This window comes from Pithys albifrons, chromosome 1 (assembly GCF_047495875.1).
Source record: "Pithys albifrons albifrons isolate INPA30051 chromosome 1, PitAlb_v1, whole genome shotgun sequence".
NCBI lineage: Eukaryota > Metazoa > Chordata > Aves > Passeriformes > Thamnophilidae > Pithys > Pithys albifrons.
The window spans coordinates 45,014,485-45,040,828 of NC_092458.1; the positions used below are offsets into that span (position 1 = coordinate 45,014,485).

A 26,344-nucleotide genomic window follows, 5' to 3' on the forward strand; every position below is an offset into this window, starting at 1 on the left:
GGCAGGTGAATTGAGATTCACTAATCTACATATTCAAAGAGCATAAGGATTGTCATGAGACCTCTATACTGACCCTTCTATGGATTGCAGAGTATTCAAGCGGAATGAATATGAGCTGTATCTGAAAGGTGGAAGAGCATCAGCCTGACTGGCCTAAACACAGGAGTGCAAGAACCTTCCTTACTTGAAGCAATGCTCTTGCTCAGCTGTGCTCTCACTGCCATCATTGAAGTTCTTTGATAAACCACTGTAGAGTGCTTGCATAAAAGTATGAAAAAAGGCATCTGTTGTCTGCTCAGGCATATAAACAGTCTTGTAACTCTTAGAGATTCTTTCCTGTTAAGTAACTTGATCCCGCCTCTATCATTGTACTGCTTATTTAAACACAGAACATGTTAGATGATCCCCAAGTTTCCAGCAGCAAATTTGGTAATGTGGTGGGGTACTTTCTTCTGCTGTATCAAAACTAAATAGTCTAAGTAACTCTTGGGTTGATCTTGAGTAAGTTATTTTCAAAACTGAATTTTATTTTATTTTAGCTTACCCATCTAAAAATGTATCTCTCTCTAGGGTGGTTTATAGTCTTCAGTTTTGCCTTCAGCAAGAGCCTGTCATCTCCTCAATATATGCTATGAGGTTGAATGTCAGAGTAAAATACATGCATTGCTCTGCAGCAGTTCTTTAACAAACTTAACTGAGTGCTGACCAGTCGCCTGAAAAAGATATAGGCCAGGCAAATAGAAGGAAGACTGTCTCCTGAAATCAAAACTTTACTGCATGCAGTCCTTTAATGGGTATTCCCTATGTGTTTTCTGATGTTGTAAGCTTTGGCTGCACTCATGAACCTATAGGGAACAGCAGAAATGTGAAAGCACTAGCTGCCAAGGGTGACAGTCAGCTTGAAACTGCAAAAACTGCTTTCACTGAATCTTTCTTTGCCAGCCCCTGTGTTCCAGCTTTCCTGCTACTTACTGGGCTTGTGTTGTGTTAGCCTAGACATGCAGCAGAATGAATCAGAGTTGATGGCAGATGCTTATTATTGCCTGCTGAGAACCTGATTTTGTGTTTTCTAAAATGTATTTTTAGACTATACACTAAATGCAGATGGATTACAGAAGTGCTCAGTAATTTGGCTGTTATTGCTTTCTCTTTGTGATAGCATTTCTCTTGGCTACAAATCCTCTTTATTTTTGTAAAATAGAAGATAGTATTTCTTCATCAAAGTCAGCTGATAGAGACAAATTCTTCTGTTCTAGTTTCTAAATATCTTTAACATAAATGAAGTCAGCAACTTTTTGTGTGACTGCGTAAGTCGAATCTCTTTGAGTTGGTCTTCTATCGCATTTTTGAAAAGATGCATTTTTAATGGTGAAAACTGTCAAGTGGAGCACCGTCAGCAGAGTGGGAAGCAGAATGCAGTAATTTTAGAAGTAGAAAAGTATGAATTTTCAGCAGTATGCTATCTGGATGGCAGTAAAAACATAGCAGTTAAAGGAAAACAATTTTTCCCTCCTCCACCCTTCTTTTTAGTTGAGAATAGTTACTGGTATCTGCACTTTAACTGGCTTTTGGGTGTGTTTTTTTGTAAGATAAGAACTTTGCCTTGGTGTTCAATGCCTGGTACATAGCAGGATGTGATATGTGGCTTATTTTGTCTCTCTTCATGTTTCTGCTGTGTCTGGGTTCTCCTATCTTGTGGATAGCAGGTTAACACTAACTGAAAGGAGAGTCATGTCCAATCTCTCCTAATTTCTTCTCACATTGTGCTGGTTTGTAATTGAGTGATGTCAAACTCCCAGTAATGAGCAAGGCACAAGGTTGATTTCTGCATGGTATCCTGTTTCTCTTTTGTTTGTTTTGATGTATACATAGCTTGATCATGAGTGGGATGCATTATTCAAATCCAAGGCAGCGCGTGTGCTTCCATCCCCAAGTCAGGAAATACTTGGCTTTTGAAAAATAACGGCTACTGTGCGGAGCTCTGGCTAGAGCTGGGATATCATGAAACGAGCCTGAGGAAATGCTGTGACAGCACTGCCAGCCCTTTGTGAGAGGGGGACCTTTCTGCATTCACTTACCCAGGAACCTATTCCTGAGTCCTTGTGTTCATGACGCTAACGTTCGGTGACAGTTCTGCTTGGACATGCCTCTGCTGCTGAACTGGATCTCACACCAGAAGGTACTGACTGCTCCTGATGTGCATGTGTGAAGTTCATTCATCTCGCATCTCTGTGCGGTGGAAGGGATCTGACACTGCTCCTTGAGTGGTGGTGGAGTGAAAGGGGTTGAGCTTTTTGCTTGTTTTGAAAATAATTGCCTTGCTAGAACTGCTGTCACTAAGCAGACAGATTTGTTAGGCATGTTTGTTAGATTAGTACTTCACAGACATGGTAATGTTTATAAGCCTTTTGATATGAAGAGGGGCTTTGCTTTGTTAATTATTTCCAGACTGAAATTTTCCATGTGGAAGCTAGAAATAAATTAGAAAGAGCTGTAGCTTCTCTGCACAGTGGAATTCTGCCCAGCTGTGTAAATAATGATATACAGCTAGTGAATTTTGTTCTTCTTTGCAATATCATAGCATTCAGGTTTTTAATTTGTATTGAATTGAAAGCACTGATCAGTAATTATTGAGGGATGCACTTGAAAGTTATCCCTCCAGAAAAAAGGGGAGTTCCACCTTTGTTCACTGGAAGCTCTTGTAAATTCAAAGGGAGTGTTATTACTCTTTTTTTTTTAATGTTTCAACTTCTGTTACTGCTGTTGAAGAAAGCAGGCAGAGTCACCATGGAGATGCGCTGCCTATTCCAGAGTTGTGACAAACTATCCTACTGTTATGCTTCAGCATGCATGAGTAGGTTCAACAGCCTCTCTATTTTGCAACTTCAAGATGTTGATGATAAACATAACTGAAGATCTTTTGGGGGCTTTTAGAGTTTGAAGTTGGAATTAATTTTAACAAAATCCCATTTACGTGATATGAGAAGAATTTGGTATTAATTATTTTTCTGTAGTCCTCTCTTTGGTTTTAATCTTCACTTTGGTTAAATGAAAGACCTTCCATTAGATACATTGGTTAAAATGATATTTGCAATGTGAAAATACTAGTTCTTGGCAGCACTAATCACATGCCTTTTGTGAAGCATACTACTAATGCACAAGGAAGGTGGTTGCACTCCTTTATGTATTGACCTTGTTACAGGTCTAGTCACAAGGGATTGAGCTAAATGTAGCCCATGAATTCCAGAGCTGGAATTAACATATCTAGGGTACTGATATATCTGTCTTCTCACCAGGACTGAGTGCTGTGACCTTATTCTGCACTAGCTGGCCAAATGGATGATGTGCTGCAGTAAGGTCTCTAACCAAGGTCATAGGGGGAGGTGTGTGGTGGAAATAGAAGAGTATGGGGACTCTCTGGCTAAAATTGATACTGTCATTGGTTTCAGCTTATCAAAAGCGTACTGCCTGTAGTAAACAGAGTCTGTGACAGTGTAACACCTGTCATGCTTTACTTACATTGTTTATTCAGAGCTGAATCTAATTGTAGGTGATGCAGAACTCAGCCAGTGCCATCTGTTCTGATTTGAGTACAGCTAACTTTTACTTGTTGAATTGCCACATAATGAATCAGATGTAATTGGGTGAAGAAGAGTGTTTCATACAATCTTAGGCTACTCAAATATGAATAAGAATTATATTTGGGTTCCCAAGTGTGGGGTTTATCCCTTTAATTAGTCTTACTAGATTGATTGTATTTCCCTGGAGTGAAATATGCCCTCTCTAATGACATTATGGAGCTCTTACTACTTGCCTCTTAACTCGCAGTCTTGTTTGGTTGGTTTTCATAGTGGGGTCTTTTTGGTTGGTTGGTCTTTTTCTCCTCGACCAAGTTTTACAGTGTTGTTTACACTGAGGAGCTGAACCAGTATCACAGGTGTAAGTTTTGCATTTATGGTACCCACTGTCCATCCTTGTCTTTTTGGCCTCTAGCATTTGTGTGATACAGGCCCTGAAGAAAGATCTGTGCTCTTGAGTTCTCTTGGCTCTATTCACAGATTGAGGAGTTACCTAGGAGCACTGTTTCAAGGGTCTTAAAGTACAGGTGCTGCTACTTTCTCCTGACAGACATGTAAGTTCTTGACATCCTGGAGGGGAAGAAAGCTCATCTGAAGGTCTCACATCCATTTTGTTTGGTTTCAATTTATTAACACCTGAGAAAGTTCAGGATGCCTGTAACTGTTTAAGCTTGAGGTCACTATTATATTAGAGAAAGCTTTGTGTGCTGTTTCAGCATATTTGAGTGTGTTGGGGTGAGAGGTAACTGCCTTGTTCTGCTTCTTATAATAGTTTGCTACTCCTCAACAGCTCAGGGAAACTTCTTGAATAAAACACATGGTAATGGCCTACATTACATTTCTGCTTTTAAGAACTTCTGTACCAGCACCTCACCATCAGCTCCTACCTTTCTAGCCTGAGAAGCCTCTGCAACTGCCTTTGGGACTTAGTAATTTTCTCCTCTGTCCAGAAATATTTGCCAAAAGGTGATAGGGCCCTAGACCATGAGATTTGGGAGAGGTAAAGCTGGGGAGAATTAAGTCTTCTTGCGTTGTCCCAGCCATACCACCACTGGGTTTATTCGGGCTGGATTTGTGCCTCTCTCACCCTGAAAATACAAACACTATTTAGTCCCCTTTAATCCAGTCTTCCTTCTTGACATAACTGTCTTCAAGGCCTCACAAAAAAAATCTGAGTGTGTTAAATAGATTAATTGCTAAAATATTTTAAGGATTTAATTTCTTAATATTCAGGTGAATGCTGAAAACCTGTGTGATAACTCATTAAACTTCTTTTTTGTTCTGCTGTAACAGCTGATAGTAGATGTCCAGGAAAACCTGCAGTGGCCCTGTATGTTTCAGGAATAAGCATCCCATTTCTCCCCTTTGGCTGCTTAATTTCATGAGTCTGCTGCAGGGAAATCCTAGAATTTGGAAACACATTAATAAGTTTTGACTGTTTCAAGAGCCTGTCTTCTTAATACTCCTCAACTGATTTCTAAACGTAGTTAAGCATTTTCATCCAGTAATTCAGTATTTTGTAAGCTCCATTCTGCTTATTATGTTGTCTAACTTTGCCCTGCAATTTTGACATTAACAGTAAGCTAATATTCAAATCCAAAAAAGTTACACAACTTTGATAGTGAAACTTTTGTCACTGGGGCTTCTTGATATACAGAGGAGCAAAATGTCAAAAACAGTTATGTATGCCAAAGAAATACGTAAAAAGTCATATTGGGATGATTACTGTGGTTGATAATACTGTAACTTTTCCTGTATCTTGCATTTCGGGAAAATACAGATACAAACTCTTGTATTCCACTTGATCTCGGTTATGGGTTTTGTTCAAAGTTAAAACGTTAAATGAAAATACTGTAATCTGATCAGGTAAATCTCAGATAGCTGTAGTTCTTGGTTCTTAATAAGGAAGTGTCACTCTGGAAGTGAAGAGGGTCAGGTCTAACAGTGCAAGCTGGCACATGGTCAATCATTGGGTACACCATCATCAGTATTCTATAACATCAGTATACAGTTATTCTGTACTAAAGACCAATAAAATCCATGTGTATGACAAATAGCCTGGCGGCATTACTATCTGCCTTGCATATTATACCTGAAGATGTTTTTCACACCATACTATCTAGAGTATCCATGAAACAGCCAACAAGCATCTGGAACTGGTTCTGGGCTGTCTGACAGATACCAGTTATCGATTGTGACATCCCTGTATTACATTATTTTCATCTTCATCTGTATATAAGAGAAATATTCATAACTACAGAGATAAAATGGGTCTCAAGATTTTCACCTTGATTTTTCAGTTCTGTGTATACGTCAAAAAATAGAAAAAAAAAGTGAATACTGATGAGGGAGCACTCTAAATAACCTGTAAAAAAGTTTATTTAAACAAAGCAGGGAGTAAGGATTGTTTGGGCTGTATGAGCTGAAACCCCTGCCCTAATGCTAGGATCCCTCTGTGCTAAGTGAAAATACTGTAACAATTTATGTGATGCAAAAGCTATACAGGGAGCAGGGATTCTGAAATGGCAATTGTGACTTAAATCCTAATGTCTGAAGAATATACACAGTCTGGAAAAGATGGAAGTAAAACCAAGTGATAAACAGCAGGATAGGTGGTGTTTTCTAAATAGAAATGTGATTCCGTAAAACTCTGTGTGTGTATTTGTGGGTGAGATCTCTGACAGAGGAGGGAATGGATGCATATTTCTGTTATGGTAGAGTTGAAAGTGTCTCATCCCCAGCCTGTCTGGACGTTTGCTGGTAGAGGAGAGAGGGGAAAGGATGTGTTAGGAGGCTATTAGGTATTCTTAGAAAGACTTAAGAACTTCCAGTCTTTTGTCTTAGAAGTGATAAGCAAGAGGCAAAACCCATTTATTGAAGTGGAAGTGGTGGTACACTTTTGAAAAAATACAAGTTACTGATTAAACAGTTTATTCTAGTTGATTGTATGTAGAATTTATGCATTTGAATAACTATCATTTGTCACTGTACTTTGAATAGAAATATATGTGAAGTGCCCTGTAACAGATTCTGGATTCTAAAAGGGAAATGTTAATTAAAAGACACCTAATTTCTGAATTTCATTAAAATAGAGAACTAAGGAGTTTATAGCTTCTTTAAGCACAGGCCATGAAAAGAATAAGAGGCCTCTCTGTGCAAAAAGAGCTGCATCCTGGAATATGAACAGACGTGTATGAAGTGAGACTTGTTCGTGTCCAGCTGAGCTGCATGGCTGGGAGAAAGCACACCTTGGATGATGGTGAAGCAGCCTGGTGAGAATGAGTGAATAATAGTTACACTCTAGTATCTGTGTCATATTAAGTCTTAACTTTTAGCCTCACTGAAAACTGAGATGATGATGACATCTCTAGGGATAAAAGCCAAACAGTCAATAGACCTTAGGGTAATTGAGCTTCATTTTGCAATAAATGAAGTGGAAGCAGATTTGAGCTGAATGCCCAAGGGATGAGGAGTGTGTAATGGGAGATGGGAATTAAGACGAGGTAATTTTCCACTGTGACTTGTAAAAGTTTTGGTATCAAGGCTTCAACTGGTATCATGTGACTAAAAGAAAGAGATACTGTAGGGAGCATGGATTATTTATTAAGGTGTGACTTCAATGTTCACTTTTTTAATAGAAAAATTCTTTGAAAGATATTAAATATTAAAGATACAACGGGAAGCTGTATAGAATACAAAAGCTGTTGATTGGTTATATTGAATTAGGTGAATGTTGAAAACCAACTTCTCTTGCAAATAAAATTCTGTAGATATTCTCTCTTTCTCTCATTGTCAGTAGTAACTTCACCAATGCCTGTAATATGATGCCTTTCATTATCCTTACAGAGAAAATGAGATGTGGTGGAAAGAGATCTGGTTAAAAAGAGTAGGTACTGTCAAAAGGGAAACTAGTGTCACCCTGATCTGCAGTCAGCAGAGTTGGATACATCGTTGTTTTCCTTAGTGAGGGCAAAATGAAAACGGGGCTTGCATGTTAAATACATTGATACTGAAAGTAGAGTCCTTCCAGGTGATTGGGATAAAATGGAGGAGGAACCAGAAGTCTTTTAAAGACTGGGTGCTACAGAGCTGAAATCGGGAGTTTCTACTGGAGGTGCAGTTTGTTTGTGCAGGGTCTAGTAGGAATCTGTAGGTAAGAATGACAGAGAAGAGAGATTTAGGTGTGCTTCTTAATTGCATGATGACTGAGACAGCAGGCCAGTGTGACCTTAAAGTGAACTATGTCATAGGATGGATGGGGTGAGGTTTTTGTAGTAGATAATAAATGAGAGCTAATGCAATTGTACATGCTACTTCAGTAAAGTTTCCATATTCTTGCTACTCATATTCCTGAACTGTCAGTTGAAACTGATGGAGATTGCTGGTCTTTTTCACAGAACTGTTGGCACAACAGTCTTAAGAATAGAATATCTGGCTCTGCAAAATAAAACAAAGGATCAGTGATGGCCGTATGCAAAATACATCAGTAAAACATGCTGATGTGAGCAGAGGACCAGGGAAAAGAGAAGGTGGTTTCAGTAAAAACAAACAAACAGAAAAAAATGTGAATATTTGTCAGTAGACCTTCTGGTAATTTGAAAGCTTATGTTCTGAAACAGGTTTTCAGAAAAAAAATAAGAAATTACTTGCTTTGCTTCCAATGCGTAAATTTACCTGTGCAGAATTTAGACTTTACTGGTTTTATATTGTTAGCCAAGAAGCTAGTGGCACTCTGCTGAAGAAATAGCTTGTGTAAATACTTACCTTAACAAATCCTAGACGTATCACTCTCTCATTTGTGGTTACTAAGCAGGCCTTTCACACTGTCCCCTTAGGTTCCTGATGTCATCAGCAGCATAAGACAAGTCTCCAAAGCAGCACTGAAAGAAGATGCCAAACCAAGTAAGGATAGTGAAGATGCCTTCTATGACTCTCAGAAATTTGAGGTCTTGTACTGTGGAAAGGTGACAGTGGCTCACAAGAAAGCTCCCTCCACGCTAATTGATGACTGCATAGAGAAATTCAGCCTTCATGAGCGCCAGCGCCTGAAACTACTAAACGAGCAGCGCAATAATGAGTCAAGTTTGGACTTGCCCCTGTGTGAAGAAAATGTGCCAGCTTCTCCACTGGATAGCCCTTTTGAGGAGCTGGACAGCCCAAATAACACTTCAGGGCATGCTGCAATATTTACAGTTGGCAGCCAGACCAACTTGGCCAACCTGGCCAGCACTCGTGGCTTCTTTCCAGAGAGGATTTTAGAGGACTCTGGCTTTGATGAGCAGCAAGAGTTCCGCTCCCGGTGCAGCAGTGCCACTGCAGCTACGCAGAGAAGGGTTCATGACACAAACCTGAAAATACAGTCACGCAGAAGACATGCAAGTGCACCCAGTCACGTTCAGCCCTCTGATTCTGAGAAGAACAGGACGATGTTGTTCCAGGTGTGTACTGGCATGAGCAATTTCTTGTTGTACCATATCTTCTTCCCCTGTGCAGTTTGAAGCCAAGGCAAGTTTTGCCAGATAAGTAATATGGATCCAGTGTGGTTTCATAATTTGTCATAAATATTTATGTATCTGTTCATAAATGATTGGAACATAAGTAGCTGAACTTTCTTAAGGAAGTCACTTCAACTCATGAGCTCAGATAAATTTTAAGAAAAAGTAAGTACTTGTAGAGTAATCACTTCAAAGGAGCAAAGTTTTTAGAGAAGTAATTATTTTATGTGCGGTTCTGGATTGTCTGCATTGGTGAGACCTAGAACCTGCCTGGATAAAAGTGAGTATTCTTTCAAAGAGATAATAAATAAAGACTTCCATGCAAACAAAGCCTCTTTTTATGAGCACTTAAAAAGAAACTCATGACTTCACGTAAGACTTTCTCAGCCTTATGTCTGAGCCAGCCCCTTTGTGATAATTTGTAGTACTGTCTTGTCTTTCCCAGATGAGTACTCAAACATCTCTGCACTGAAGATTTTTTCCTTCAGACCTCAATGGTTATTTCTTCTGTTGCCTGAAATGCCTTTCACATCTTTGGAGCTTATTTTGAAAAAACAAAATAATGTGTAAAGGAGATGATCCATAAAAGCAAAAGTCTTTGGGCCTTAAAATAACAGGGGACTAAATGCCTGGATTTTGTCATTCCATTTGTTTTAAAGATCCTTCTTGCCTTTTATTCTCTTGGGGGAATGATAACCGAAGTGAGAATTCATTGCCCTTCAGAAAGCCACAGCTGTCTTAGTAATGAATTTAGCTGAAAAATTCTCTGAAGTCTGTGAAATAAGTTCCATAAGCTTGAGGAAAAGCTTGGGAAAGCTGGAAAAGTTTGCTGCAGAACCTACTCTTTCTCATCTGGAATTAGTACAAACCAAAAAGTTTCCTCTTAGTTTCTCAGCTAATCTATGGTATAATTTAAAAAACAAAAATCATTGCAGCTTTTAATTTAGCCACATTGTTTGCTAAAGGCTTTAATATCGTCTCTCAAATAGGATCTTTGGACCAAAATAACTTAAAGAGAAAAGGGGTGGGAGGAGGAGAAGAAAAGCTGTATTCTTTCAAAGTCTTTTTTCTATTCAACTTAGTGTATTGTTCTTGCTGAAATAGTCTTACTCAATATGGGCAGAATTATGGCACCCTTGTTCCTGCTGAATAAGCTGTTGTGCCAGAGGTACTCTGTGTGAACAAGAAAGGACTAGATTCTGACATTTTTGTTGCTGTCAGTGCTGTGCCTTCAAGACATCCATAATCCAGATTTACTCTTCTACCCCTCAGGTTGGAAGATTTGAAGTTAATCTCATCAGTCCAGACACCAAATCTGTTGTGTTTGAAAAGAATTTTAAAGATATCTCCTCATGCTCTCAGGTAAGCATTTTTAAGGACCAACATGTAGATCATCAAGAGAAAAATACTTCATTTGTTCTTCAGCTGGGTTGCCTTTCTGGTCTATAGGCAGGAGAAAAAAAGAAATGTTCAATTCTTTTTCAGTGTTCTGTGCTGTTTTTCCTTATTGAGTCTCAAAGGCCATTTAAAAACAGTTTATCCTAACTTACCCTTAATAAGAGTAAATTATTGTTTTATTCCATTGACTGCTTAATTTAGAAATAAGGGGGAGGAGGTGATTGTGACTAATGTATACCCAAATCATGCATGAAGTTTGATATATCAGCTTATTTGGGGAGTATGAAAAAATTGGATATTAAACTGACATTGCTTCACAAACGGTTGCAGCAGACTGGAATTACCGATTTGCCTTTACAAGAGTGAAAGCAGATATTCAAATTGGAGCTTTCACTCCTCTGGTAGCAGTTTCAACTAGATACTGCAAAAGAAAGAATGTAATGTAGTTTCCAAAGAGCTTAAGTACAGAAAAGTTGAGTACTACATAACCAGTCTGAGCTGTGGTAGTGTCAACTTCAATCATTGGTCAGCAAACAAAGTATAAAGTGTTCTACTTTGGGACAGCATTGGATATATTTTTGGAAGTAGCTTTTTAGGATGTTCTGAATGAGCTGTTTTTGAGCAGGTAAGTTCTTGAAAGCCTTCAGAATGAAAGGAAGAGAGCATCAGATTAGCTGTCCAGTAAACCAGCAGTTTGCCTGCATCATTTCTGCTGGAGAATGTGGCAATAGATGTGTAAAGTCAAATGCCAGAGCTGAGGGATTCACCTTTCCATCTTGCTGTTGTTCCACACCTGGTACTGCAGACACTTTTTGTTTTGATGTCTTATTTTATTACCTCCTTTCATTTGCCATGCCACATACATCACTTCAGGCCTCCTTAAATACTATTATTCTAGTTTAAAGTACCCTTCTAGCATTCACTCAACTTATATTTCACTCCCCAGTGCTTTGATTTTAATGCTAATCACAAATCTGCTCTTGCATGTCTGGGCTACCAATGCTAATACAAATTAAGAACTGGTCAATACTTGCAACTCAAGTGGAGTCTTGAGCTACCAACTAGATCCAGATCCTTAAACTGACTTTACTGTTTAACTACAATATGTATTGCTTTTGGTAGTGAAAAAGGTTAGTGCAAATACAGAATGGGACAGTATAATCAAATAATAGTAATAGCTTTATAATAAGTACAGATAAAAGACATTCTGAAAACAGGGATTTGGAAAGCAGAATGTGCAGACAGCTTTGGTCTTCTCCTGCTTTTTGGGTGTACTGAACTAAGCAAAAGTGACACTTCAGCTTTAGGTACGGGGCTCCTAGGTTGTATGTACTGATATTAGTCAAACAAAACAGTTCTAAGCAGTGGCAACCTTTGTTCTGCTGACTTTAAAGCATGGTGACCAGCAAGACCATGGCAGGCCTTCAAAGGCCAGCTTTCCTTCAGGAAAATAGCTGTGTACAGTAATAGTGTCAGGTAATGCTGTGTGCTGAGCCTTCATTTGGAGCAAAGCTTCTGTTATTTTGCATTCTTGAGTAACTCAAAGAGGCACCAACAATACCCTAGGGGGTTTTGTTTGATTTTTTTTTTAATGCAAAACAGCTGCTTTAGAGAAGTCAAGGGGGTTCTGTGTTCAATAGAAATGAAACATTAATTTGTTCAAGACTAAGTATTGGTTGCATAAACCTCTTCTCTTAAGAAGTTAGTGCTAGCCACAGGGCTTCTCTGTTACGGATTTATAGGACAGTGATTTACAGTGTATTGTAGGACTGCAGTCTAGGAATATTTGTTCTTTTAAACTTTACAAACAATGAAAAGGAGATGTTCTGGTTTTCTGGATTCCCTTAGTCTGATCTAATAAAGTTATTTTCTATTCTATAGATTAATCATGGTTGATCTGCTGCATTCAATTAATTACCTTCATTCCGTGTAATTGTCAAAGCAGCAAATATAATTGGTGATAACCTCTGTGTGTGCTGTCTAAGCTTAGGTATCAGACAACTGTAGAAGTTTCCTTGTTGCAGCTGGGCTGATCTTGAGGGAACACAGAACAACATAAAACTGGCTTTTTTGTCATGACAAGTTCCAGCTACTCTCTCTGAGAAATGTGATGGAAGTACTGTTGATTGAGTAACGTGCTGTGCTATTTATACCTCAGTAGTGCAAATGTCATCTCTGGCTCACCCCTCAAATGTTCTCCTGTGGAGACTGAGAAGTCAGAAAGCAGTAGGCTTGTTCAGCCACTGTAAGCAATGAGGGAACTGGAATCTCACCAAACCACCTTAAATAAATATGTTTTCCTTGCAAAACAGAGGTCAACACTTCACTGACCTACAGATCAACATGTGTATGCATCTGACCTTTCTTATTTTATGCTTTTGAAGATTTCATGTGTCACAAGAAAATGAGCCTAGCATGGACTGTGGTTAAACTAATGTCATTAGTGTCATCTTAGACACCCTCTGCATTTCTGTTAAGTTTTAAGTGGCACGTATGTAACTTTTTGAATTTTCTTTTTAATAATGACAGTATGTAGTAAGAGTATGTTCAGTCTGTCACGTATTGCATTTTCAATTTTGTCAAAAGTGTTTTCTGTAGTGACAGGCAAGTTGCTTTGCCTCCTCTTTTTATGATATAGGTGTTTTCTTTGGAGATGGATCCAAGCAAATGAGTTCTGCTTTCTGCTGTATTTGAACTTGAGAGATTAGGCTTTCATTTGGAGAAAATCTACTATTACTATACTCAGATGATAAAAACATTGGCAAAAGCATTAACAATAGTGAGTCATGTTCCATGAATTGAGACTGGGAATATAGTGCTTCCTAGGAAGCAGCTCTCTTTGATCTTCTCAGTGCTGTTTTTAGCAAAGCAATGTTCCCTGTCAAACCGTTATACTAAGATCTTGAAAGAAAACAACAGTAGTAATGTGTAGTAAGTCTTGCAACTTCTGGTATGTAACTCAGTCTCAAAGAATTTATTTCAGAGTTTGCTTCGAATTCTGTATGTCACCACTTATTCCCTATGGGTTTTTTTGGTGTAGTCTTAACATGTATTACAGGAAAGCAAAGCGCTGTTGCTATTCTGATGCTTCTCCAATCCTCTGTTTTGGCATGGGCTTATCACAAAAAGTTTTTGCTGTGGAGTCAATTCCAAATACAACCTAGCAGTCTTTAGTTCACTTCCCCGAAAATCCAGCTTTTCTAATGGAAGAAATTCAGGTCCAGGTCTGGTGCTGTATAACTTTCGTTTTGATTGTATAAAGATCTTTAAGTAACTTTTAAATACAACAGGCAATTTATAAGATAATGATAGTATAGTTGTAAAGTAGATTGTTAGGAGTATGTGTTTATAGTTTCTCAGATTTTTGGATTGGCAAGAAAGTGTTGCAGCCTGGCAACAATTTTTGTTACAATTTTGTTACAATTTTGGAAACTAAACCTGTTTATAAAATAGTCCACTAATGCTGGTTTTGAACTCTTTTAGGGTATAAAACATGTTGATCACTTTGGTTTCATTTGTCGCGAGTCTGTGGAACCTGGATTAAGCCAATATGTTTGCTATGTGTTCCAGTGTGCAAGTGAGTCTCTGGTGAGTATTAATTAATGATCCTAACCTTTTCATTGGAGGATTTCTAAAGCATTTCCTAAACCATGGGAATCTGTTAATTCTGCTGTGTCAGCTGAACCTCAGTGGTCACCTCTTCTCAAGTGCAAGATGTCAGCTGTGCATATGCATATATGCAATAGGACGTGCATACATTGCGTTCTTACATAGCCATAATCTGCGACTTGGCTGATGCATATATTAATAATAAAGATAACAAGTCCATATGGCTGTGTTCATGCATGCAGACTCTGAGCATATTTGTACTGTATTTGTAACTCTTCCATTTCTAACTGCTGAGAGACATGGTTCCCTATTAAACATGTAGAGACATGTACTGAATTGCTTACAAAGCTGGTGATAAAACCCAAACATGCACTCGAGGATTGGGTTTAGACTGCTGGCTGATCCTGCATGCATCTTTAGCTTGCCTTGTGGCTTTAGCATTTTCTCTGTAGTGTTTTGTTCCTCAGGAGAAGAAAATAGCAGCATTTGATCACAGAAGAAAACTGTAGTATGTGTAAATGTATGTAACTACTAAAAAGTCCTTCGGACATTTGATAAAATATGTATCAATTAATTGAAGTTCCAGGTGTCACTGATGTAACTGATAACAGGTAGCTTAATAATGTGAGAGCATACAGGAAACCATTTTGACTACTCCATTTTTATTTTAAAGTTCTGACACTTTAAAAGAAATTATTTTCTGTGCTGAAATGTATTTGTCCCTGATGGCTGTGGTAACAGCTGCTAACTCTTTTTCAGCTAAACTTAAAAAGTCACTTTTCTAGTTAGCTGAAAATGTAATTTGTTAATCCATTGATTACCTTGAGAGCAAATGGATTTACATCAAAAAACTTCCAGCAGCTAACAGCCCTAGATGTACAATTGCAGCTGAGGCTCACTTTTATCTAAAGGGGAGCTTAATATGAAACCCAGCTCTATCATTGTACTAACAGAAAATGTTACATTTGACCTATTGATAAATCTGACCATGCATAAGTCAAATGTATTTATGAACCTCCTCACATCTTCTAATACTAACATGTGTGGGTATGCCCACATTGCAGTATGAGATGAACATTTCTGAGCTACTTTCAGATGCACTCACTTGGACTCCAGTGGCAGTTTGACTGTGGCAGGGCAGAGCTTTCCAGATTCTCTGCTGCCAGGCAGGCTGCATATGTAGGTTTTTACAAACATAGTTACGAATCGTACTGCAGTTCTCATGGCTTTAGTGTAGCCATAATCCATATACTTGGTACTGTTCCATGGATCTTCCATTGGAAAGGGATTGTAGCCTACTTAAAAAACTTAACAGTCTATGTTCCAAGATGGATATTCACTCTTCAGTGTCCTGCTTTATTGCTAAGAAGAGAGAGCACCTGGAAATTGCTGGTAATGCTTCAACTGTGGGTTTTAAAATAAACAAAACAAATCTGGACATACTGGGACACTAACTAGTTCAGATTTCTACATTCAGGTTCTCTTGTTAATTTTCTCCTCCCAAGTGACAGACCCTCAAAAAAGTCTCAATGTTCTCAGTGTTAAACTGTGTGTCTGAAATATTTCAACTTTCCTCTTCCTGCTCATAAAAAAGTAGGAGTGAGGATCTGATTCTGAAGTAGAATACCGATTACTTTTCTAAACTTGTTCTCAAACTCTTGTCTCCTCCTTTCAATGGTAATGCAAAGATTCAGTAAACAGCTTTTAATAAGCATTTTATTCCCCTGAAGTACAGACAGGTGACCTCCAAATGCTTTGTATACAAGATCTAGGAGTATATTTGAATGAATGTGGAGAAGTGTTGTCACCTCAACCTTTCTTAGATAAAAGTTTGAGCTTTTTCAGTGCTGGTGTGTGGAAACATAGCACTGCTGTATTTGTGGTAGCAGCAGAGGAAATACCAGGGCAGATTGCATTGTGATTGTAATGAAGCTGGTAGCCAGTCTGGTAGCCTGGAGAAAAGTGAACTGCTGTGGGAAGTTCCTGTCTGGCATCAGGGATGGGTCTGTGGGTTTTTTTTGGAAAAAGGTAGAGCAGTGAGAGGAAAGCCATTGAAAGGGAGCCATGTGCACTTTACAGGTGAAACTTGAAGGTAAAGAATTTAGGGAGTTTTATTTAGCCAGCATATTTTCAAGCCAAAAATTCCCACTTGCAGCTTCTTAAAATGGTGGCTGCCTTCCCAGTAAGTTTAAGTAGATGCAGTGAGATACTCAAAATTACACTGTCTGGCTGAACTTGAAGATGGTGAGCACCTACAGAAAAGGTAGAAAGCTGGGAATACAACCTTGATCTCTTTAGAAAACAGGAGAAGGGTTTTAGTATGGTTTTGTAGGTTTTTTTTAATTATTCTAAAGCACCTGTTTATGACGTGATTTATAAATTTCATGTATGTGACATGCATTTTTATTTAAATCCTCTTTTCCCTCCCTCCCATATAGGTTGATGAGGTAATGCTGACCCTGAAACAAGCCTTTAGCACTGCTGCTGCTCTGCAAAATGCCAAGACGCAGATTAAACTGTGTGAGGCCTGCCCTATGCATTCGTTGCACAAACTTTGTGAAAGAATTGAAGGTAGCAGATGAGTTTACTTTCTAATTATGTTTTGCTGATTATTGTAGAAGAATAACTTAAACAATATAAGAACAGAAGGAAAAGTATCCCAATAAGCAATTCTTACCATCACTTTGCACTCTCTGTATTTAGGTGGAAGTGTTAGTAGTAATGATACTGCAACCAAATATAGCATAGCTTCTGTTATTAATACATACTCCTTCATCAACATGCTTTTCTTGAATGTTAAGCAGAGCAGCAAAACCCACCAGTTTACCTCCCATTTGTTTGGATTTTTTCTCAAGTTGCATCATTTCAAAATGAGTCATAAAAAGACACTTGTGATCAAAAAGGATTTTGCTTTCCTGTGTGTTCCTTCTTTCCTGTGTGGGGTTATTTTTTCCTTATTTGTGTTTATTCTCTCACACGCTTGAAAACTAGTTATATTTTGGGGAAATAAATGATTAAGTTAGGAGACTTCACAGAATCATGGAGTATGCTGAGTTGGAAGGGATCCACAAGGATCATTGATCCAACCCTTAGCTCTGCACAGGACCATCCCCAAGAGTCACACCATGTGCCTGAGAGTATCATCCAAATGCTTCTTGAACTGTGGCAGGGTTGGTGCTGTGACCACTTCCCTAGGGAGCCTGTTCCAGTGCCCAACTACCCTCTGGGTGAAGAACCTTTTTCCAATATGCAATCTAAACCTCCCCTGGCAGAACTTCAGGACACATCTAATGAAGAAAGTTAAGGCAACTGTCTGACTTCAGATATGAATAAACAAACCTTCATAGTTTCTCTGAAAGTTAAGTATGCCAGAACATAGGCAAAAAGTCTTACAAAGTAGAATTAAAAAAAAAGGTAGGGCTCTATTTTTATAGCCACTCTATTATGTATCCTTGCAAAGTATTGTATGCAAAAAAAAGCAGGTATGTTACAAAAGCATATAATCTTGTATCTTCTGCACTGATGATGATGGTGCTCAATATTGCCAGTTTCCCATTCACTGAAAGTCACTGTTGCTACTTGCTTCCCTCTGGTGGATGAAAAACAAAGTATGAAATCCTAGTGGAGTAAAATTTTGTTAGGTTGTGACTGATATTTTCTGGGTTTAACAGCAGATATTCAGAAGTGATAAAGCTTAACTGGGAAAGGCTTCTGTAAGTGATAAACTATAGAGTCTGCTGTATCAAGCAGTATAAGTATCTTGAATTAGGTACTTGCAGGCTAAGTATCCAGTATCAAAATAAAATCTCTCCTAGAGCAACAACTAGAGTACTGTAATAGTACTTAGTGACTGAAAGATGAATTTTAGTGTCCCTTTGTTTCTATCCATCTCCTTTATTTTGAGTCTAGTTTATCAAAATCAAACCTAAACTTTTGTGAGTTTGGAAAAATCTTTTATCTGTTCTGATAGCAATTTTCTATGAATGGTATCTATCTCAGATGGAAAAATATGTATCTTCATTTGGTTCTAAAGGTTTAGTTTTGCCCACAATTTTGTAGCTTCCTAGAAGCCTGACCAGTTGCTTTCTTCTCCTTCTCCCATACAGTTGTCAGGCTTCCAGCTGTCACTGATCTCTTGGTATTAGGACAGAAGCCATCAGTGGAGTAGGGAGCACAACCTTTAACATAGGAACCAGCCAGTAAGCTGCTGCTATACATATTTACTGCTAAAGAAAGGAGACAAAGCCATGTGGTTAGCAAAACCTGAATTATTTTGTATCATATATGCTGCAGATACACAACTGTCATTATTAAATGAATGTTTATAGCTTCTACTATCATTTTTCTCAAAAGGTTTTTAATAGATCCTTTGAGAATCTAGAAGGTTTAACAACTCTTTCTTTTCTCAGGTCTCTATCCACCAAGAGCCAAACTTGTAATTCAGAGACATCTGTCATCGCTAACTGATAATGAACAGGCAGACATTTTTGAACGTGTTCAGGTAATACCTTAGAAGCTCTTCTTCCCAATTTGAAAAAGACCATGATAAAATGGACTAAATTATTTTGCTTTTTATTATGTTCAGTTTGTTATGTAGTTGATCTAGAGTTTACTGGTTTTCCACCAAACATCATACTGAAATATCATGTTCCAATTTAACCTTGTGTTGATGCACTCCTATTGGAAATTTTTTGTTTCCCATGTCTTCTGAGATGCTGTGTGCTCTTATCCAGAGCATATTTTTTTCTGAGCTTAGATTTTTGTCTGTAAACACATTTCCCCACTTGACAGTGATGTGGGAGCGGGTTGAGAGTACGTGAGACATGAAAGTATCAAGAACAAGTTCGGCATTTTCAGAATTTGTCTTTTTTGACTTACTTTGACACATCATTCTTGTGTAAGCAGATGTATTCAAGTGAGTGAACTCTACAATTATTTAGACTTCCAAAGGCTTTTCTCCTCTCTAGTTGCCTAAAGAATAGAATGGCTCTTTGGTTTTCCTGAGTTCTTTATGCCACTTATAAGGCTATACAGTGGCAAACAACCTTAGAAAACAAAATATATGGGTGTAAGGCTCCCTTCTCTCTATAGCCTGTAATGTGTTTCCATTTTTGTTTTATTTTGCTTGAGAGTATGAAAGCACAGAGACAGTATTGCAATTTGACATAATAACAGTGCACTCTGGCATTTGGTGTGTCAGTATGTTAATTTCAAAGAATACATACATATGGAAGGAAAAATAATCAAATCACAAAGGACAAATTTTCCTTTTTTTGCTATTACTGACAGAAAATGAAGCCTGACAATGACCAGGAAGAAAATGAACTTGTGATCTTACATCTTCGTCAACTCTGTGAAACTAAGCAGAAAACGCACATTCACATTGGTGAAGCACCATCGGTAAAGTTTGGTTTTGTATTATCCCTCTACCTCTTCCCATCCTACAGTCTTAATTACTAGCAGGACCAATGCTAGATTTCTTCAGAAGCAACTAAAGCTGGGTATTGTAATTAAGAAAGGACTATGGAAGAGAAGAAATTTGATTTAACTTACAGTGCCATACGGGGGTTTTATAAGTTGAGAGGGGAACAAAGGAAGGCAAAAAAGATGACTTTTAGGTCTGTTTCTTTATGGTGTGAGGACACTTATTCCTTTTCTTCCTTCATCTCCACTCCCAAGCAGTTATGTTCAGGGAAAATAAGAATGAAGAGGGTACTGATTCAATGTTCAATTATAAGCTCATCTTGCAAAGGAAATGGGTAACAGTATTGTTAAATTGAAATACTTTTAGAATATATTCTTTAGGGATGGAATGTGCCTTTAACTGTGGGTTTGATTTTTTAGGAGTGTGTTTTGGCTTTTTGCTTTGGGTTTTCTTATTTTTTGGAGGGAGGAGTGATGGGTTTGTGGTGTTTTTTTAATAAGGGCCAAAGGTATGGTCTTTATTATGTAACTTGGTTTCAGCTCTAGTCTATGGAAACAGCCTTTGCAATGAAAAAAAACTGCCAAAGCTGAGTTGTGTCCTTGCTCATTTCCACAGGTCATCTCTAACAGTGCGATTCCAGAAAGCACCACCAGTGGTGGCAGGTTTAAACTTGACATTCTGAAAAACAAGGCCAAGAAATCCTTGACTAGCTCTTTGGAAAATATTTTCTCAAGGGTAAGATTAACAATTCATTGTCATCAGTTCTGCCAGATACCCTTGACAGTAAAGACCTATCAGATTATTTTTTGTTTTCGCCTCAGTTTCATAAATGCTTAGTGAAGCAATATCCCTTTTGTCCTATTTTGAAATCTGAGAGTTACAGCTGGGTTGATTGTGACTTAACTGCACAAGAAAGTTTATGGTAAGGCCAGACATACAGAGAGGAAAAAAGACAAACTGCTGAATAATGAACATTATTGTAGGTAGCAAGTGAGTTAGCTGAGCATTATCAGATGTATTGCTTCAGAACAAAATTTAATCAGGATGGTTGCATGATCCCATGGAGACACGTTACCATTTTTTGAAAGTGTGAATAGATGTGCCTGCATATAGTAGAAATCTTTTCTGTTCTGAGAAGTAATGTCTTACATCTCATAGCTAAAATTGTTCATACTAGGCACGAAGAATCTTTAGATAGTAGTAAAAAAGTTCCTTTTGGAGGGAATAAAAAAGCAATAGTCTAAAAAATTGAGTTGTTCTTCATTTTAATGTTCCCAGCCAGATATGATGTGAAATTGCAGATAATTACTGAAACTCCGATATTCAATATCCTTTTGATAAAGAAGTCTGAATTGTAGGGTTTGCTTACTGTCCTCAGCTCAGTGGGGTGAGTTAGAGGAGAGGCATATAGAGGAGTAACTGAAGAAGGCTGGGTGCTTGGCATCCAGTGTCTCATTACAGAGAAACTGTGATGAGCTGTGTGCACTGGATGATGAGATCTAAATATAATTTGGAGCAGTGAAATTAAGTTCCTTCTGCTAGTAATTTTAAAAGTACTGTGCTAAATCAGGTCCTAAGTTGTGCTTGTCCTGCAGGCGTGTCATAAAGTAACCTACAAATGTAGGATGCCACTGATTTGTCTATAAAGGAAGCAAAACAGTGTTTTCCAGAGAGAATCCTTAAAATTTAGAGTTAGGTGTCCATTTGGTTTAGGACTGAAATTAGTATTAAAACTCTCCTGCTCAAGTCTGACCTCTGTTGTATACCAAGTTTTACGAACTAGGGACTTGGTCTGAATATGGAGAGAGAAGGAGAAGGAGAGAGCATACGCAATAGAGAGCAAAAGAGTGTGATGACAGTCAGAAGATCTGGATAGTTTTGGTGGTTTGGAATATCATCAAATGGTGACAGCTACAGGCATGCCTTTGCTGAGTCTGTTTTCTTTTCCACATCTAAAGGACATGTGACTGAAAAGTGACCTAGCTCCGATGGTGGGTCATGAACCCTGTGGTGATTGTGGAACAAGTGTGTATCACTGAAATACCTGAGTAAAGCATAGACATGTATACTGGCACTCCTGACTCGTGTCAAGGAAAAATCATTTGATGAAATACACTGAACTGTCTCTGAAGGGAAACTTCTTATAAATAATTACTGGAGGGTTTTTATATAGTATCTTTCTTCTCACCAGGGCCACTGTGACATGCTGCATATTATAGGGACCTACACAGTTCATGATTGAGTACAAGAGAAGGAGTCACCTGAATCTGGATTAGGGCCATTTCAACTTTGCTATTTATGAAGTGAACTCGCTGTTGTAAGGAATGTTGTTTCATCTTTAACTGACAGTGCAATAGATCAGGAACAGCGTATGTTGCAGTGAATCACGTTACATATGGGGGTTCATCCTCTCTAATCCTCTTAAGGGTTACACAATGCAAGACCAAGAAAAATTATTTGCAGTGCAGCTCAACCACTAGTTATTTGGTTAAAGCAAGTACATACAAGTACCTCTGTGCATGCATACTGTATGTTATGTGCATACACATGATACACAATGACTTTCGTCAGGCTATTACAACAAGCCTAATGGATAATGCTGAAGGTATTTAAGCACTAAGTACCTATTGGTGTAGTGGGGTTTTCCCTCTTTAAGCCAGGTGCACATGGTATTCATGTAGTGGATGCTAATTATGCAGAAGTTGCCCTCTTCATTTAAAAACACATTTAGTAACAAAGAGACTAGGGAAGAACTTAAGTTGGTTTGGTTGTTGTTGTTTTTTTAAGTTGGCATTCAGCATTTCTTTGTAGATAAAAAGGTTTAAATAAAAAGGAAAAGTCAGTGTATGTTGGGGAGAGGTGTAGGCAGCCTCAATCATAGAAAAGTTATAAAGAAGTATGCAGTAACCAGGTATTTAGGAACACTTTGAGTGGATGGCTTCTTAGCTAGGTAAATAGCATCAAGTGACATTTTAGGCTACTTGAAGAAGCAGCTGCTCACTACTCACCTAGGGAAACATACTGGTTTCTGTGCTCTGACTTCACTTAGTCCCAGAGGAATGTCACTTTTTCACTTGTTTGTTTCGCTGGACTGATATTTTTGTGAACCGTAAACAGGCTGTGGCTTCCTAATTAGGTACCTCAGAAAAATAAATATAACCTTTCTTTGACCTCATGAGCAGATTTCTTCCAGCCCATGCTGTGCTAACCTCATCTGTTGTTCTTTCTTAAGCAGAAAGCCCTTATTACTGTGCCAGAAGTGTGTGTTTTTCAAAGGTAGTGAAAAAATTCCAAATTATCCTTCAATCTTCTATTATTGTGAGGACCAATGAAGAGATACTTCAGGCAGAGTAGTTATTGGTGATGTGCTTAAATGGGATAATGTACTTAAAGGGCACTGTAAGTCTAAAAAATAACCCTTAGTGGGAAAAAGTAGGCTAAACACTGCTGATGTTGACAAAACTTCCCCTGGAGTTGCAAGCATACCAAGAGAAGCTCTGTTTATAGTTTTCCTGAAACCTAGGCTATTTTCCTCCTGATAAAGTATTGAAAGCAGCTTGCTTCAGCAGTCAGAAGTGTCCAACAGGGAGTTAAAGTTAGGATTTAAAAGTATTCAAAAGTGTTAGCATTCTGCCGCCTCTTCTTGTGAAACCAAAGGCTCCTTATGAGTTTCAGAAAGATCCTCTAACATTAATTTCTACTGAATTTCTGTCAGGTTTACCTGCATTATAAATGAAAAGTGTTGTTTGTGTCTGCTGCTATTTGGCTAGATTTGCAGCCAAAGAGCATTTTTCACTACTTTTGGCCCGATGGACTGAATGTGTCTGAAATGTCTAGATAGGGAGCAAACTGTGATGAGATTGTAGTATGTCAGATGCATCCACTGGCAGCAGTGCATGCACAGTACACAAGTCTGGAGTTTTTTGAACTCAGCTTTTTAAGCCAAGTCAGCTATTTTGCCTCAGATGTGTCAGGAAATACTCCATTAATTCAAACAATAGAGTTGCAGGTTTAAAACTCCTGGGAGCAATGTGAGAGAAGGTACACTTTGATGTCACTGCTTGTAAATTCCAGTGCTTGCCTCATCAGCTGTGGTCTTATGTCAAACATGTCATGTACTAAACTGTCTTATGTTCACCTGTGCAGGTGTTGCCATCTTGCTTAACCTTCAGAAAAAAATGAAAAACACCAGATTAAATTTCTTGACCCTTTATTTGCAGGGAGCCAACAGAGTGCGAGGCCGCCTGGGAAGTGTGGACAGCTTTGAGCGCTGCAACAGCCTTGCTTCTGACAAAGTACGTAAGGAGCTCAGTTTAAATTGGCACAATCTCATGTATGGGTTTGTTGAAGCATAAATATGGCACTCTGCTTCATTTTGAAGGAAGTAGCACAAAGCACACCAATTTATAAAACTCAAAGAATTTCTCCTGGGAGGCAGAGGGTGTAAGAAGGCTGGTTTATTCCGACTTGAAGCTTCTGCTTTAATCTGATTGCCAATTCTTTTTTTCTATACTTCTCCTTTTTATTACCAAAAAAAGGAGTTTCTGGTAAGCTTCTGCCTTGTTTTACTGAAGTTATTAAAAATGGTCATGTCCCAACAAAAGGAAATGCTTGGAAGGAGAAGATTCCTTTTTATAGTACTAGTTGCTTTAGTATGAATTTTTGACCTAAACCCAGCTGTTGGGCATACTGCATGGTAGTGAGAGGGCGGAACTCTGCTCACTTTCTTTTTATATCCTGTTTTTAATGTTTTACCTCACATAAGAGTTGGTTGCTGGTTTTCCCAGGAGATGAAGATTCTGTTATGGTTTTCCTGCTACAGTTACTCATAAACTGGCTGTGTAATAACAGTCTCTCTTCCAGGATGTCGCTGTGACGGTACAGGAAGTATGCTTGCGATATGTCGAGGAAACCAGCTAAAAGCAGTTTCCCTAGTCTTTCCCATTCCTGTTTTCCTGAAACAGACAAAAGTCTGGTAGTTGGAATGCCAATCCCTGTGAGAGGATGCCCAGAGTAATTAGTATGTTGTTTACCTTGCATACACATTTTTATTCCTCTCTCTGCTTTCCCTTGATTTTTTTTTTAGAAAGACGCTGCTGGTTTGGAGTGAATTATCAAAGGATGTCTGGTTTGGGTGATAATTAGCATACAATAGGCTGTGACCCTGAAGTGGGAGAGGCTTTGGCGCCCTGATGCTGCAGCAGCATGCGGCCCGTGGGTGAGACAGAGCTCTTGTAGGGCGCAGACCGTCAGGCCTTACTCTGCCAGCACTTCCTTTCAGGACACTTCACCAGGCGATTCCCCACCGGCTACTCCTCCAGCATCCCCTGTGTCCTCGGCCTGGCAGACGTTTCCCGAGGAAGGCTCTGAATCCCCCCAGTTCAGGAGGCGTGCGCACACCTTCAGCCACCCCCCGTCCAGCACCAGGCGGAGGATAACCTTCCAGAACGGGAGGTCGCAGAGCGTCCGGTCCCCGCTGCTGCGGCAGAACTGCGTGGAGGCGGCAAGGTGAGTCAAGGCACGCTGTGCCACGCGCCTGCTGTCCCCTGCCATTGTGGTGCACCAGCCTCACCCGTGTTCCTCCTTGGGGGAGCCAATTCTGCTCTGCTCCGAGGTTGGTTTATTTATTTTCAGCCTGTCTTCACCTCCAAGTAGTTCGGTGCTTTGCAGTAATTCGGTAATCCCTGAAAGTGGTTCAGAGAACACATCAGTCCATCAAATTGATGACTCAGCTGGATGCTGGTGCCAATCTGTTTGTTTGTCAACTCTGAGCTGAGCCTTTTTGGCAGTATTGGTAGTCAAGCCCTTCGCAGAAGAGTCCCTTAGGGCTTTACATGACAGAGATGGTATCCTGATGCTTTTATGTCAGGATGAAAAAGATACTAACATCTACAAGTGTCTGTCACTGTGTTCATAAAAGCTCAACAGAGTATGTTCATTTAAAACTGATGAGGAGCCTTGCATAAGGACATAAGGATTAAGCACCTCCACTGAACTCTGAGATGTGATTTCCCCATTTACCATTCTCCAGAGCTTCCTTCTGTAACTTCTTTCCTCTTCCTTTTGGAGACCCTCCAGCTATTAACATGTGGAACACTGTTCCCTTCAGGAGTTCCTTCACTCAGCAGAAGAGGTCCCCATAGTTCATCGTGGGCCTCTTTGGTCATACTTTCTTTCTCTGCCTCCATCCTGGATATCTGCAGCAAGCGATTGTACAAACTCCAAACCCTTTGCAAAATTCAGGCCCAGATGAGCTGAGGTTTTTTTCTTTTGGAGGATCAGTTTCTCCAATGTACTTATCAGTTTCAATGCTTGGATGCAATTATACTTCTGGAGGGCTGTTTCTAAAAATGGTTTAAATAATAATTTCTGACCTGTTTGATGTCTACAGTAAAAGACTGGTGTGAATGCTGCACCTGCTTGTAGAGAGAAGCAAAACATTTTATTTTGTTTAAGAGAATGAAAGGGAGTGAAGCGTAAGAAACTAGCTTTGAAGTAGCCTTGTTAAATTGTGTTTCTAAAAAGATAAATAATGTGTTTTTTACTGAGACAAACTTTGGTTGTTTTTTTTCCATTCACTGTGTTATAGGCAAACAGGAAGACCTGATGGTTCAAGCCGAAGGACTTGCTGACTTCATTTCTTTGTAATAACTTTTAAGAAGTTGCTGATGAAGTGGCATCATCAGCAGATTTTCAGTCAAAAGAAGTGGTAGCAGCACTAGTTCTAAACTGAGATTTTTCATTCTTTCCTATTGAGGATTAGTCATAAATGTTAAGGAAAAGAAAGTGAATTATTTTTTATGTCCCTCCAACACTTGCTACTACTACTGAATAGTCTT

The 26,344-nt window shown here is 38.9% G+C and overlaps 1 protein-coding gene across 5 annotated transcripts in view; it reads left to right on the forward strand.

Moving 5' to 3' along the window:
- The window catches only part of TBC1D4 (TBC1 domain family member 4), a 110,801-nt gene that overhangs the window by 57,850 nt on the left and 26,607 nt on the right, over positions 1-26,344 (forward strand). For 4 of the 5 annotated variants that reach the window (XM_071549983.1, XM_071549970.1, XM_071549977.1 and 1 more), the window contains exons 2-10: positions 8,414-9,016; positions 10,346-10,435; positions 13,955-14,059; positions 16,519-16,651; positions 18,490-18,581; positions 19,370-19,480; positions 20,121-20,240; positions 23,726-23,800; positions 24,787-25,013. In XM_071549983.1, coding sequence (XP_071406084.1) covers positions 8,414-9,016; positions 10,346-10,435; positions 13,955-14,059; positions 16,519-16,651; positions 18,490-18,581; positions 19,370-19,480; positions 20,121-20,240; positions 23,726-23,800; positions 24,787-25,013 — 1,556 coding nt within the window. Of the gene's footprint in view, positions 1-2,009; positions 2,180-8,413; positions 9,017-10,345; positions 10,436-13,954; positions 14,060-16,518; positions 16,652-18,489; positions 18,582-19,369; positions 19,481-20,120; positions 20,241-23,725; positions 23,801-24,786; positions 25,014-26,344 lie in introns of those variants that run through there. The other variant, XM_071549990.1, reaches the window with a different exon arrangement.